At 32.4% G+C, this 12,650-nt stretch overlaps 1 protein-coding gene across 10 annotated transcripts in view; it reads left to right on the top strand.

The window, feature by feature from the left end:
* Positions 1 to 12,650, top strand: part of BLTP1 (bridge-like lipid transfer protein family member 1) — a 204,441-nt gene that overhangs the window by 49,396 nt on the left and 142,395 nt on the right. For all 10 annotated transcript variants that reach the window (XM_072788527.1, XM_072788528.1, XM_072788533.1 and 7 more), the window contains 5 exons: positions 5,676 to 5,831; positions 6,125 to 6,222; positions 7,521 to 7,699; positions 7,859 to 7,965; positions 9,193 to 9,401. In XM_072788527.1, the coding sequence (XP_072644628.1) occupies positions 5,676 to 5,831; positions 6,125 to 6,222; positions 7,521 to 7,699; positions 7,859 to 7,965; positions 9,193 to 9,401 (749 nt within the window). The remainder of the gene's footprint in view (positions 1 to 5,675; positions 5,832 to 6,124; positions 6,223 to 7,520; positions 7,700 to 7,858; positions 7,966 to 9,192; positions 9,402 to 12,650) is intronic.

Below are 12,650 nucleotides of genomic sequence, written 5' to 3'. Positions count from 1 at the left end.
GGGTAAATACTCAGTAGTGGAATTACTGGATCATTCGGTATTTCTGTTTTCCCCAGCGTCTGTACCAATTTACATTTGCACCAACAGTGTACAAGGGTATGTTATTTTTGTATTTGGAGCTCCTACTTACTCTTTTATATTTGCATGGATATTGATTTGATGTTATCATTAATTGGAAAAAATTCCTTTACTTCTTGAAGCATATTATGATAGCTACTCATATTTTATGGGTTTAGGAACATGTGGTCTTGGTCTCTAACATAAATAATACTACACAAAAATAAGTTGTATCTATAGAACTTTCCCATAAAGTTTAGCTAAATGGAGTTGATCTGATTTGCCAGGGTCAGTGGCTACCCCAGAGCACCTAATATTTGCTTTACAGATTGCTACATTTATCCATCCATCTATCCATCCATGCATCTGTCCCTATGTCCACCAGTCATTTATAGGCTTATGATCTGTGCTGAGTACTATTAGATATTTGGGAATATAGTAGTAGTCAGGTGTTCATAGATAGTTGTGCCCTCACATTATTTACTAGCAATATGATGTTGGCCAAATTATCTAATTATTTTGCCTCTGTTTCCTTATCTGTGAAATAGAGATAATAATTGATACCCTAATTTGCTATTGTTAGAGTTTGGGTATTTTATAATGCCATTATTACAAAATGTTCAATTGTAAGTCTTTTATATTTTTTCCTGGTTTGTTTGGGAACTTTATCATGGGGACTAGATAGAAAGCTTCTGTGTTCTTGGAGTTATATAATTCTTCAAGGATCAAGTCAGGGTCCCGGTAGTAGAGGATATAACAGAACCCCAGGCAACTTAAACTTTTGTCAGTAAAGCTGAACATTGAATAAGTACTGCCTAATTCAGATTTATTTAAAAAAAAAAACTAATTCTTATAGTGTGTATTATGTGTTTGTCTCTGTTCTAAGCAATTTGCACATATTGAATTGTTGAATTCTTATAATTCCTGAGATCGATATTATTGTTATCCTTGTTTTACAGATGAGGAAAGTAAGTTACAGAGTGCTCAAGCAGTTTGTCCAGGGTCACACAACTAGTAAGTCTGTCGAGCTAGTGTTCCAACCCAAGTCATCTGGCTCGAGAATCTGTTTACATATAGTTTCTTCAGCAGTAGCAGTTTTCCTCTCACTTAAGATTTTGCAGTTTTAACTTTGCTAACCTTTTAAAATAGGTTTCTTTTTTCAAGCCTTAATCCTTCACATTTTTTTTACTCCAGACTTTTCACATTCTTAGACTTTGATCAAAGTCTGAGTGCTAAGAATAGTTGGAGTAGATAATTCCTCAAGATTTAAATTTTTAATTTTGTGGTAACACTTTCGTTTAGGCTAACCATTGTGTTAGTCACTTTCAAACAACCAACTAAGCATTTCCCAAGTTACAATCATGTTTTCCCTAAGTTTTTTTTTCTAAATTATTTTCTTTATTTCTAATCTGTAAGTTTATACATATTGCAATTCACTGTTTTGGTTATATTTTTCTAAAATTTATTTGGAGAAATTTAAAGAAAATAGGTAAAAAACTTAAAGTTCTCATATTCCAGAGTTTACAGCTGTAACTTTTATTCATATTTCTTCTATTGCTTTTTAGAATCCTTAAAAACTTATTTATTCTTTAAAAAGGATAATTATTAGAGAGTAATATGTTTAGCCTAGGAGTGAACGAACTTGGTTATAGTGTTTGAATTGCTGTTTTCTTTTCTCAGTTTTATATTTCTCTAATGACAGAATTCTGCAGAAAACAAATGATCTAATTTGATCTGAGGGAATGCCTAATAATATTCCTCAGTAGCCATTTTTATGCCAATTATTAAGTGAAGTTCTTAAGAGATTTTAGTGTGGGGCAAAGACAGCTTTATGATAAATATAATAAAGAATCTCAGGAATTAAAGATGTAAAAAAAGGCAGAAATGGAGTCTCTTCTGCAAATATAAAAATTGATTTATATTAACTCTGATGAAGGGGAGAAGACAATGTTAACAACATTGCAAAGCTCCAATACAATTGACTGACATTTTATAGGGTATTAGCCTGACAACCTAATTGTAAAGTCAATTGTAAATGATTTTTTTTCCAGATGAATGTTTGAATTACCAACTTAATAACTTTATTAAGTTTTTATTTAAGTTCCAGTTAGTTAACATACAATGTAATATTAGTTTCAGGTGTATAATATAGTGATTCAGCACATCCATACAATACCCAGTGTTCATCACAACTTAATAACTTTAAAAAATTTGTTGTCTAAATAAGTAAGGCAGTCATCAAGAAAACAATTCCTTTTTTAAATTAAATTATTTGATAAGACCATCTGCTAATGAGAGTAGCTTTTGGTTTAAAGAGAAAACAATTAGATATAGTTGTTGAGGCTAGTAAAAATATTTTGCCATATTTTTAAATATTATCAGTAAGGATATTGTATAAGATGGGAAGGAAACTATATTGCAGAATATCTTGAAATTTCATGGAAGAAAAAAAAACAGTAAGACTTGTTAAAATAATTGGCTAATAACTTTATAAACATATTAGCTTCCTGAGATGATTAATGGATAATTTGAATTTGTGTTTATTTTACTAGCAATTATGTCTCAATCTTTTAAACTAGAAGTGTAAAGTAGATAAATGTAATCAATGTAAGTTGAAAGTCTCTTAATAATGAAATTTAAACCATGATCTCAGCCCACAAATAATTTATGGGTATGTCACTTTATGGGCATTTTTTGTTTTGCATTATTTATCAAGTATATGTTTTGTTTTGCATTATTTATCAAGTATATTGGCATGTGTACCTAAACAAATGAAGCAATACAAAACATTATATATATGTTGAGTGCTAGCATGAACTGAAACTAACAAATGGGTATAAGACACGAATACAGAGGAAATCATTGTGACCTGAAGGTAATCAGAGAAAGTAAGGGAAAGACCATAAGATCTAAAATGGGATATGTAAATGAACTCAGTAATAATAACTGATTATTTGCATAGTATGTCTTCATAGAAATTCTAAAACATGTTCATTTATATTACCTTCATGACTCTGAAAAGAGGTAACTATTATTGCTATCCCTGAGTGAGGAAATTGAAGCAGGGAAACATCCAATGACTTAGGCAGACTCCGTGAGGCTAGTAAGTGGAAGAGATATTTAAGTACTTTTTTTCTTTGACTGTGGACCTTTTGCTCTCTCTGTAGTATCCTGTTGTTGTTAATGATGGTTAGAGTTTTCCTTTATCAGAGAGGATACCAAAGAGTATAATTATTTTAGATGGGATGAATAGTTTGAGTAAAAGTACAGAACTAAAAATGTTGATGAAGAATGAAAGTGATAAAATCAGCTTGACGAATAAATTTATACTGTAGAGTTTGTTAATTCCAGAGATGACTTTTGGGTATCTCTCAATTGCTAGCCATTGTGCTAAAGAATAAAGCTAGCAAGTTGGGATGGAGTCACGTTAGTTAGGTAGGGTGGCAAGTAGAAGTAAAACTTCAGAAGTAAGCATACAGAGTATATAGTATGATAAACCACTATGATTACTTGTTTAGTGAAATAAAAATACATTTGAAGTAAAATTGTCAAGTGAAGTTTTTATAGAACAGGTTAATTTCCATATTCAATTGACTTAAAATTTAATATTAATTTAAATTATTGACATTTGATATTAAATATATTATTTTGCCATTTTATTAAGAGAGATTTTTAATGTACACAAGCTTCTGTACATTGCAGCTAAATTTTAAATGATAATGAAATCATAATTTCATATGACATTATATAAGATAAATTTGACTTCTTATTTTATTATTGAATATAGTACTTTTCAGTTTAAATACCTCATTTAAAATCCAAAGAAACTGGGACACCTGGGTGCCTCAGCGGTTGAGTGTCTGCCTTTGGCTCAGGTCATGATCCTGGGTTCCTGGGAACGATTCCTATATCAGGCTCCCCAGAGGGAGCCTGCTTCCCCTCTTCCTACGTCTCTGCCTCTTTCTGTGTCTCTCATGAATAAATAAATAAAATCTTAAAAAAATAAATCCAAAGAAACTACTTTAAATATTTAATTATTTTTACCTACTATTTTCTTAGAATATCTTTAATATAAAATGCTTCCATAGAGTGCTTACCCTGTAGCAGTTACTATGCTAAAACTTCAAACATACCATCTCAGTTCTCACAGTAAGTCTGTGAAGTTGTCCTCATTTTGTAAAAGAGAAAACTGATAGCATTTACATTAATTAAGATTGCATTGCTAGTAAAATAGTAAAGTCAGAATTTAAACCCGGACTGTCTGCTGTCAAAGAGTGCTATAATACTGCTTCTAATTGTTTCTCTCTCTCTTTTACACAAAGCTCAATTTTATATGCATAGCACTGTGTTATATACAATGAGTATACAGAGATGAACTTGACACCTTTAGGAGGAGACCATGTACTGAAAGATAATGATTGCTGGGAGTATATGCACATAAGCGATGTGAATGCCTGAAGAAAAAGTAAAGCCACTTTTTTAGATTAATGTTAATGCTTTTATAATAAAGAGTTTTTGCCTATTGAGATTAAAATAAAAAGGTAACAAAGGATAAGCAGACTAAATAAATGAATAGTTTTAAAAAGCAGCACTTAAAACCATGCAAATCAGCAGTACAGCAAATCAGAAATCAGAGATTATTGACTGTAAACATTAACAGGGCCAAGTTTGTGTTCACCATTAGAGTCTGGCTCACAGTAGACCCTCTGTAGGTATTTGTTTAATGAGTAAAACAACATGAAAAAATGCTCAACCCTACTTGTAATTAGGAAATTCAACTAAAATAAGTTTTCAATTATCTATTAATTACCAAGCTACAACCTCCTGCTACCCACAGAGAAAAAGAGAAGGAAAGAGGGAAAGGTGGAAAGAAGTATAATGCAGGAGAGAGTACAATGATAGATAGTCAAGCATAGATTTCCTCTAGAAGTATAAATGATTTCACTATTCTTGGGAAGCAATTCTGTAATTTATAATAGTTTCGAAAAAATTTATAAACTTTGACCTAGCCATTCCACTTCTGGAATCTATACTGACAAAGTATTCCTGAATATCTAAAATATCTTACATGAAAATATACATAAAATAATATATAACACAAAAATTTGGAATGAGTCTAAATATCCAAAGTTACTAAATGGCTAAGTAAATCAATCCTGGCAAACGTCTTTAATGAGCTCAGATTAAAGTTTTTGTTAATGTGTATTGAAATAACATGGAAAAATTTTGAGTTCAATAAGGAAAAAGCAATATATAAAATATGTACATCTAGAATAGTATAAAAATCTACATAACAAAACTAGAAAACTATTGATAATGCTGGATATTTGGGTAGTGGATATTCAGGTGTTTTTTTTCTCCTTTCTAAAATTTCTTTAAAACATAATAGGTATATAAAATGCATGAAATCTCTCTTACTTGGAACTGTGACTAGTAGGTAAACACTGGTTTGCTATTAAATCATTTACTTATATCTTAATCATCTTTTAGCATTTCAGTATAAAAGTTCTTTTAGTAGCAAAAGAAAAATTTATTTTTGACTGGTGGTAGAATATTAATATTTTGTTTTCTGGATTGCAATTAATTTTGCTTTCTGTCTCCCACTCGCATAATTTTAGATTTAATTCAAGACTGGTCGAGTGATAGTGCTCCAGATATTTTTTCATTTGTGCCATATACATGGAATTTTAAAATCATGTTTCATCAATTTGAAATGATTTGGGCTGCTAATCAACACAATTGGATTGACTGTTCCACTAAACAACAGGAAAATGGTAAGAACTTCTTAAGAATTAAGGTCAAGTGTTCTATTCCTTAAGACAAATAACAACAACAGAAATTGACATCGATTTTGTAATTTTACTAGATACTAGAATTGGTCTTTTTTCCATTGTCTTACAATACTTTCAGAGAACTACTTCAGAGTTTTTATTAGCTAATAATAATAATCATCATAACCATATTATCTTTCATTTTTTTAGTTATGTTTTTAAGGCATTTTTTCTATAAAAGCTTTATTGAAGTTAAAAGTAAATTTTCTCTCTTTTTCTTCCCCCTCTTTTTGTAGTGTATCTGGCAGCCTGTGGGGAAACATTAAACATTGATTTCTCTTTGCCTTTTACGGACTTTGTTCCAGCTACATGTAACACCAAATTCACTTTAAGAGTATGTATAATTGTGTGCATTCTTTATTCCACAGGTTTATTAGTTAATTTGATTTCCCAAAGCTTGTATTTACTTTTCCCTGCCTGTCTCTTTGCTATCCTGTGGTATTTTAGCTTTCCACCATTGTTCATGAGCTTCAGTGTCACAGAAATTGCTGTTTCTTTTTTTTGTAGTTAACAGTAATGTTCTATCCTTCCCCTAAGTTCCCTGACTTCCCTTGAGGAGTTAGGCGATAAAAAGAAAATACCCTGAGTTGATTATTTTCTTAACCACAGCTCATTTCTAACCTTGGTGGCTAACTTACATGTTCTTTTGAAAACCCCTTCTAGCTCTCATATTTACAGTATATGTATCAGATTTTACACTTTCCTATATTTCATTACTAATTGTAAACATGAATACAAGGGTTAGTCACAAAATACCTCTCTTCCTTTTCTCTGAAAGGGAACTCTAATGAGTTTAAAATTTTGTGGAAAAAAATATTAAATTTTGTGGAACACCTACTTTTAGGGTATGGGCAATCAGAAATAGTTGTAGTATTGATGGAGGTTATGGTGTTAAAAAAAATAAGAGCTACTAATAACAAACATTTTCTGTGTGCCAGACACTATTCCAAGTGCTTTACGTGTTTTAACTCATTTCGTTCTCAGAACAATTTGCTTGAAGTAGTTGTTATCTGCATTTATGAAGTAGGAAACAGAAACTGAGTTTATGTAACTTGTGGCCGGCCAGTGAGTGGCTGACTTGGACTTTGAACCCAAGTGGTATAGGTTAGACCTTCATTCTCTTAACCACTCTTCTATGCTGCTGGTTAAGAAATCTGGCATCACGGCACCCTAATGTGTATAGCAGCATTATCAACAATAACCATTTTATGGCAAGAGCCCAAATGTCCATCAACTGATAAATGGATAAAGAAGTTGTGGTATATATACACACAATGGAATATTACTCAGCCTTCAAAAAGAATGAAATCTTGCTGCTTGCTAGGAAGTGGATGGAGCTACAGTGTATTATCCCATAGAAGATAATTTTTTTACTGTTTTGTGGAGACTATGCTATTTATTTCCTTGATTTTTTCCCCTAATTTTCTAATCAGAAATTAGTTAGAGTCAATGTAAAATATTATTCCAGTTATTTAACTGACTGTTGATCATAAAATCTGCCTTTGAAATTTATGTTCATTTTCTTTTGAATTTATTCTCGATATTATTATACATAACTTTGGCTATAAGTAGAAATCTAACATATTTATGTACCTGTTTTATTACTTTGGGTAAAGATAAATTCTTTTTTAGGGAGAAGATGTTGATCTTCATTTATTTCTACCAGATTGCCACCCTAGTAAATATTCATTATTTATGCTGGTAAAGAATTGCCATCCAAATAAAATGACTCATGATACTGGTATTCCTGCTGAGTGTCAAAGTGGCCAGAAAACAGTTAAACCAAAATGGCGGAATATTACACAAGAAAAGTAAGTATATAAAATTAGTGATTTAAGCATTTTGTGTTTATATGTGGAGAAAATTCTTCGGATTCTTTCAAACAATAGTGGTAAAAATTGTGACTGGTATTTGTATACAATGAAAAGAATAAAATACCTGACCAGAACTTTATTTTTTGTTCTTCAAAGATCCGGTTGGGTTGAATGCTGGACTGTACCAAGTGTCATGCTTACAATTGATTATACATGGCATCCAATTTATCCACAAAAAGCAGATGAGCAGCTAAAACAATCATGTAAGTGTTTTTATATAATTTTTATATAATTTGTACTTTGGAACATCTGGTTTTATGATTGATAACTATTAAAAATATAAGAGAAAAAATTTTAAATATGGAAATATATGTTTTCATTTGACATAATTGTATACATTTAAAAATCTTTAAGGATTTTTGGCATAATTATAATTAACTTTCATTGAGCATTTACTATGTTTCAAATACTAGACCAAGCTGTTTACTGGTTTGCATTATCTCACTTAATCCTTACAACTACTCTGAGATAATTGTTATTATTGTTATAGTAGATTTGAATAAATATGCTCAGAGAAAGTAAATAATTTTTTCAAGTTCTGCCAAACTAGAATATCAAATAAGATGTGAATATACATACATATTTTTCTTTCTTTCTTTCTTTCTTTCTTTCTTTCTTTCTTTCTTTCTTTCTTTCTTTCTTTCTTTCTTCTTTCTCTTTCTTCTTTCTTTCTTTCTTTCTTTCTTTCTTTCTTTCTTTCTTTCTTTCTTCTTTCTTTCTTTCTTTCTTTCTTTCTTTCTTTCTTTCTTTCTTTTTTCTTTCTTTCTTGTTTCTTTTATCTTTCTTTCTTCTTTCTTTCTTTCTTTCTTTCTTTCTTTCTTTCTTTCTTTCTTTCTTTCTTTCTTTTTCTTTCATCTATCTGTATTTAAAGCACTTGGCTTCATGAAATGTTATTTTTTAATGCATTTTCAAAACTATCGTATCATAGCTTCCTTGAAGCTTATGTACCTGTTACCATGATCCAAAATGAAATTAGAGTCAAGTGATATTTTCTTTGTATTTTTCCTGTGAGTTAAGTGTTAAAGAATAGTTTTCATAATTATTCTTATGTTCAGAGCTTGATAATATCACACTGTATTTGAATAGCTGTTTATGTGAAAATTGCTTTGTACTTTAATGCCCAAGTATAGATAAAGCCTATTTGTCACCTGAATTTATATTATAGGGACTCAAGAATGTTAATAGGAAATGTTCATTGATTCTATGCCATCTGATTTATGTATCTCTACACATATTTCAATAAAGTCTGTTTTATTTCACATTCTTAATTATTAGACTTGCAAGTCTATTTTCATTATGTATTACAGATACTATATCAGAGATAGCTACTTTCATGAAAAATTACAAAATAGAATTTCTTAGTGAAGAGTTCCTTAAAGAACTTCTAAGAAATTCTCTGCCACAAATTTTTTTTCCTTAATTTTTTCCAGTGTCAGAAATGGAAGAAACAATGCTATCTGTATTAAGGCCATCCCAGAAAACATCAGATAGAGTTGTTTCTTCTCCTTCTACTTCTTCACGCCCACCTATTGATCCCTCAGAACTTCCACCTGATAAGCTTCATGTAGAAATGGAACTTTCCCCAGATTCTCAAATAACTCTCTATGGACCGCTATTAAATGCCTTCTTATGTATAAAGGTATGATTTTTAAAAAATCTTACACATTTTTAAAATTTGTTACATTCTATTTTTTAAAATTTTATTTAAATTCAATTAATTAACATATAATGTGTTATTGGTTTTAGAGGTAGAAGTTAGTGATGCATCAGTGCATGTAATACCCAATGTTCATTATATCACATGCCCTCCATAATGTCTATCACCCAGGTACCCCGCCCCCTCCACCACCTTCTCCTCCAGCTACCCTCAGTTTGTTTCTATGATTATGAGTCTCTTATGGTTTGTCTCCCTCTATGATTTCGTTTGTTTTATTTTTTTCTACTCTCCTCCTGTAATCCCGTTTTGTTTCTTAAATTCCACATATAAATGAAATCATACGATAATTATCTTTTTCTAATGACATATTTCACTTAGCATAATATCCTCTAGTTCCATCCATGTCATTACAAATGGCAAGATTTCATTTTTTTTGGTGGCTGAGTGGTAGTCCATTGTGTGTGTGTGTGTGTGTATACACCATTACTTTATCCATTTATCTATTGATGGACATTTAGGCTCTTTCCATAGTTTGGCTATTGTGGACATTGCTATAAACCTTGGGGTGCAGGTGCTCCTTTGAATCACTATTGTATCTTTGGAGTAAATATTCAGTAGTGCAATTGCTGGGTCATGGGGTAGCTCTATTTTCAACTTTTTGGGGAACCTCCATACTATTTTCCAGAGTGGCTGCACCAGCTTGCATTCTTAACAACAGTGTAAGACACCAACAGTTTCCCCACATCCTTACCAACATCTGTCATTTCTTGACTTGTTAATTTTAGCCATTAATTCTGACTAGTGTGAGGTGGTATCTTATTGTGGTTTTGTTTTTTATTTCCCTGATACCAAGTGATATTGAGCATTTTTTCATGTGTCTGTTAGCTATTTGTATGTCTTCTTTGGAGAAGTGTCTGTTCGTGTCTTCTGCCCATTTCTTGACTGGATTAATTGTTCTTTGGGAGTTAAGTTTAATAAGTTTTTTAGAGATTTTGGATACCAGCCTTTTATATGTCATTTGCAAGTATCTTCTCTCATTCTGTCAGTTGTCTTTTTGATTTTGTTGACTGTTTCCTTTGCTGTACAAAAGCTTTTTATCTTGATGAAGTCCCAATAGTTCATTTTTGCCTTTGTTTCCCTGGCCTTTGGAGACATGTCTAGTAAGTTGCTGTTGCCAAGGTCACAAAGATTGCAGCCTGTTCTACTTTAAGATTTTTTTTTTAATTTTTATTTATTTATGATAGTCACACAGAGAGAGAGAGAGAGGCAGAGACACAGGCAGAGGGAGAAGCAGGCTCCATGCACCGGGAGCCCAATGTGGGATTCGATCCCGGGTCTCCAGGATCGCACTCTGGGCCAAAGGCAGGCGCTAAACCGCTGTGCCAACCAGGGATCCCTACTTTAAGATTTTGATGGATTCCTGTCTCATGCTTAGGTCTTTCATCCATCTTGAGTCTATTTTTGTGTATGGTGTGCATGTGGCTGTCCAGTTTTCCCCACACCATTTGTTGAAGGTACTGTCTTTTTTCCATTGGATGTTCTTTCCTGGTTTGTCGAAGATTAGTTGACCATTGGGTTGAGCGTCCATTTCTGGGTTTTCTATTTTATTCCATTGATCTGTATTTCTGTTTTTGTGCCAGTACCATATGGTCTTTATGATCATAGCTTTATGATACAGCTGAAGTCCAGAATTGTGATGTCACCAATTTTGGTTTTCTTTTTCAACATTACTTTGGTTATTCAGGGTATTGTCTGGTTCCATACAAATTTTAGAATTGTTTGTTCCAGCTCTTTGAAGTAAGTTGATAGTATTTTGATAGGAAGTGCATTGAATGTATAGATAGTTCTACGTAGCATAGACATTTTAACAATATTTGTTCTTCCATTCCACGAGCATGGAACATTTTTCCCTTTCTTTTTGTCTTTGTCAGTTTCTTTCATGAGTGTTCTATAATTTTCTGAGTATAGATCTTTTGCCTCTTTGGTTAGGTTTATTCCTAGATATCGTATGGTTTTGGGTGTAATTGTAAATGGGATTGACTCCTTAATTTCTCTTTCTTCTGTCTCATTTTAGTGTATAGAAATGCAACTGATTTTTGTGCATTGATTTTATATCCTACCACTTTGCTGAATTCCTGTATGAGTTCTAGCAATTTTGAGATGGAGTCTTTTGGGTTTTTCATATAGAGAGTATCATGTCATCTGTGAAGGGTGAGAGCTTGACTTCTTTGTTGATTTGGATGCCTTTTGTTTCTTTTTGTTGTCTGATTGCTGAGGCTAGGACTTCTAGTACTATGTTGAATAGCGGTGATAAGAGTGGATGTCTTGTCATGTCCCTGACCTTAGGGGAGATGCTCTCAGTTTCTCCCCATTGAGAACAATATTTGCTGTGGGATTTTCGTATATGCTTTTATGATATTGAGGTATGTTTCCTCTATCCTTACACTGAAGAGTTTTAATTAAGAAAGGATGCTTTAGGGATCCCTGGGTGGCGCAGTGGTTTAGCGCCTGCCTTTGGCCCAGGGCGTGATCTGGAGACCCGGGATCGAATCCCACGTCGGGCTCCCGGTGCGTGGAGCCTGCTTCTCCCTCTGTCTGTGTCTCTGTCTCTCTCTCTCACTCTCTGTGACTGTCATAAATAAATACAAATTTTAAAAAAAGGATGCTTTACTTTGTCAAATCCTTTTTGCATCTATTTTTTTTGCATTTTTGCGTAAAATGCAATAATGCATTTTTGCATTATTGAGAGGATCACATGGTTCTTGTCCTTTCTTTTATTAATGTAGTGTAACACATTGATCAATTTGCGGATATTGAACCACCCTTGCAGCCTAGGAATAAATCCCGCTTGGTCGTAGTGACTAATCTTTTTTACTGTACTATTGAATCCCATTGGCTAGTATTTTGGTGAGAATTTTGGCATCCATGTTCATCAGAGATATTGGTCTGTAATTCTCTCTTTTGATGGCGTCTATCTGGTTTTGGGATCAAGGTAATGCTGGCTTCACAGAAAGAGTTTGGAAGTTCTCCTTCCATTTCTGTTTTCATACAGCTTCAGAAGAATAGATATTAATTCTTCTTTAAATGTTTGGTAGTAATCCTCTGGGAAGCCATCTGGCACTGGACTCTTACTTGTTGGGAGATTTTGATTACTGCTTCAATTTCCTTGCTGTTTATGGGTCTGGTCAGGTTTTTTTTATTTCTTCCTATTTCAATTTTGGAAGTTTATAT

Source organism: Canis lupus, chromosome 20 (assembly GCF_048164855.1).
Source record: "Canis lupus baileyi chromosome 20, mCanLup2.hap1, whole genome shotgun sequence".
In the NCBI taxonomy this organism is placed as follows: Eukaryota; Metazoa; Chordata; class Mammalia; order Carnivora; family Canidae; genus Canis; species Canis lupus.
Note: the sequence above shows the minus strand (reverse complement) of the source record. Positions and strands in the feature narration are given on the sequence as shown.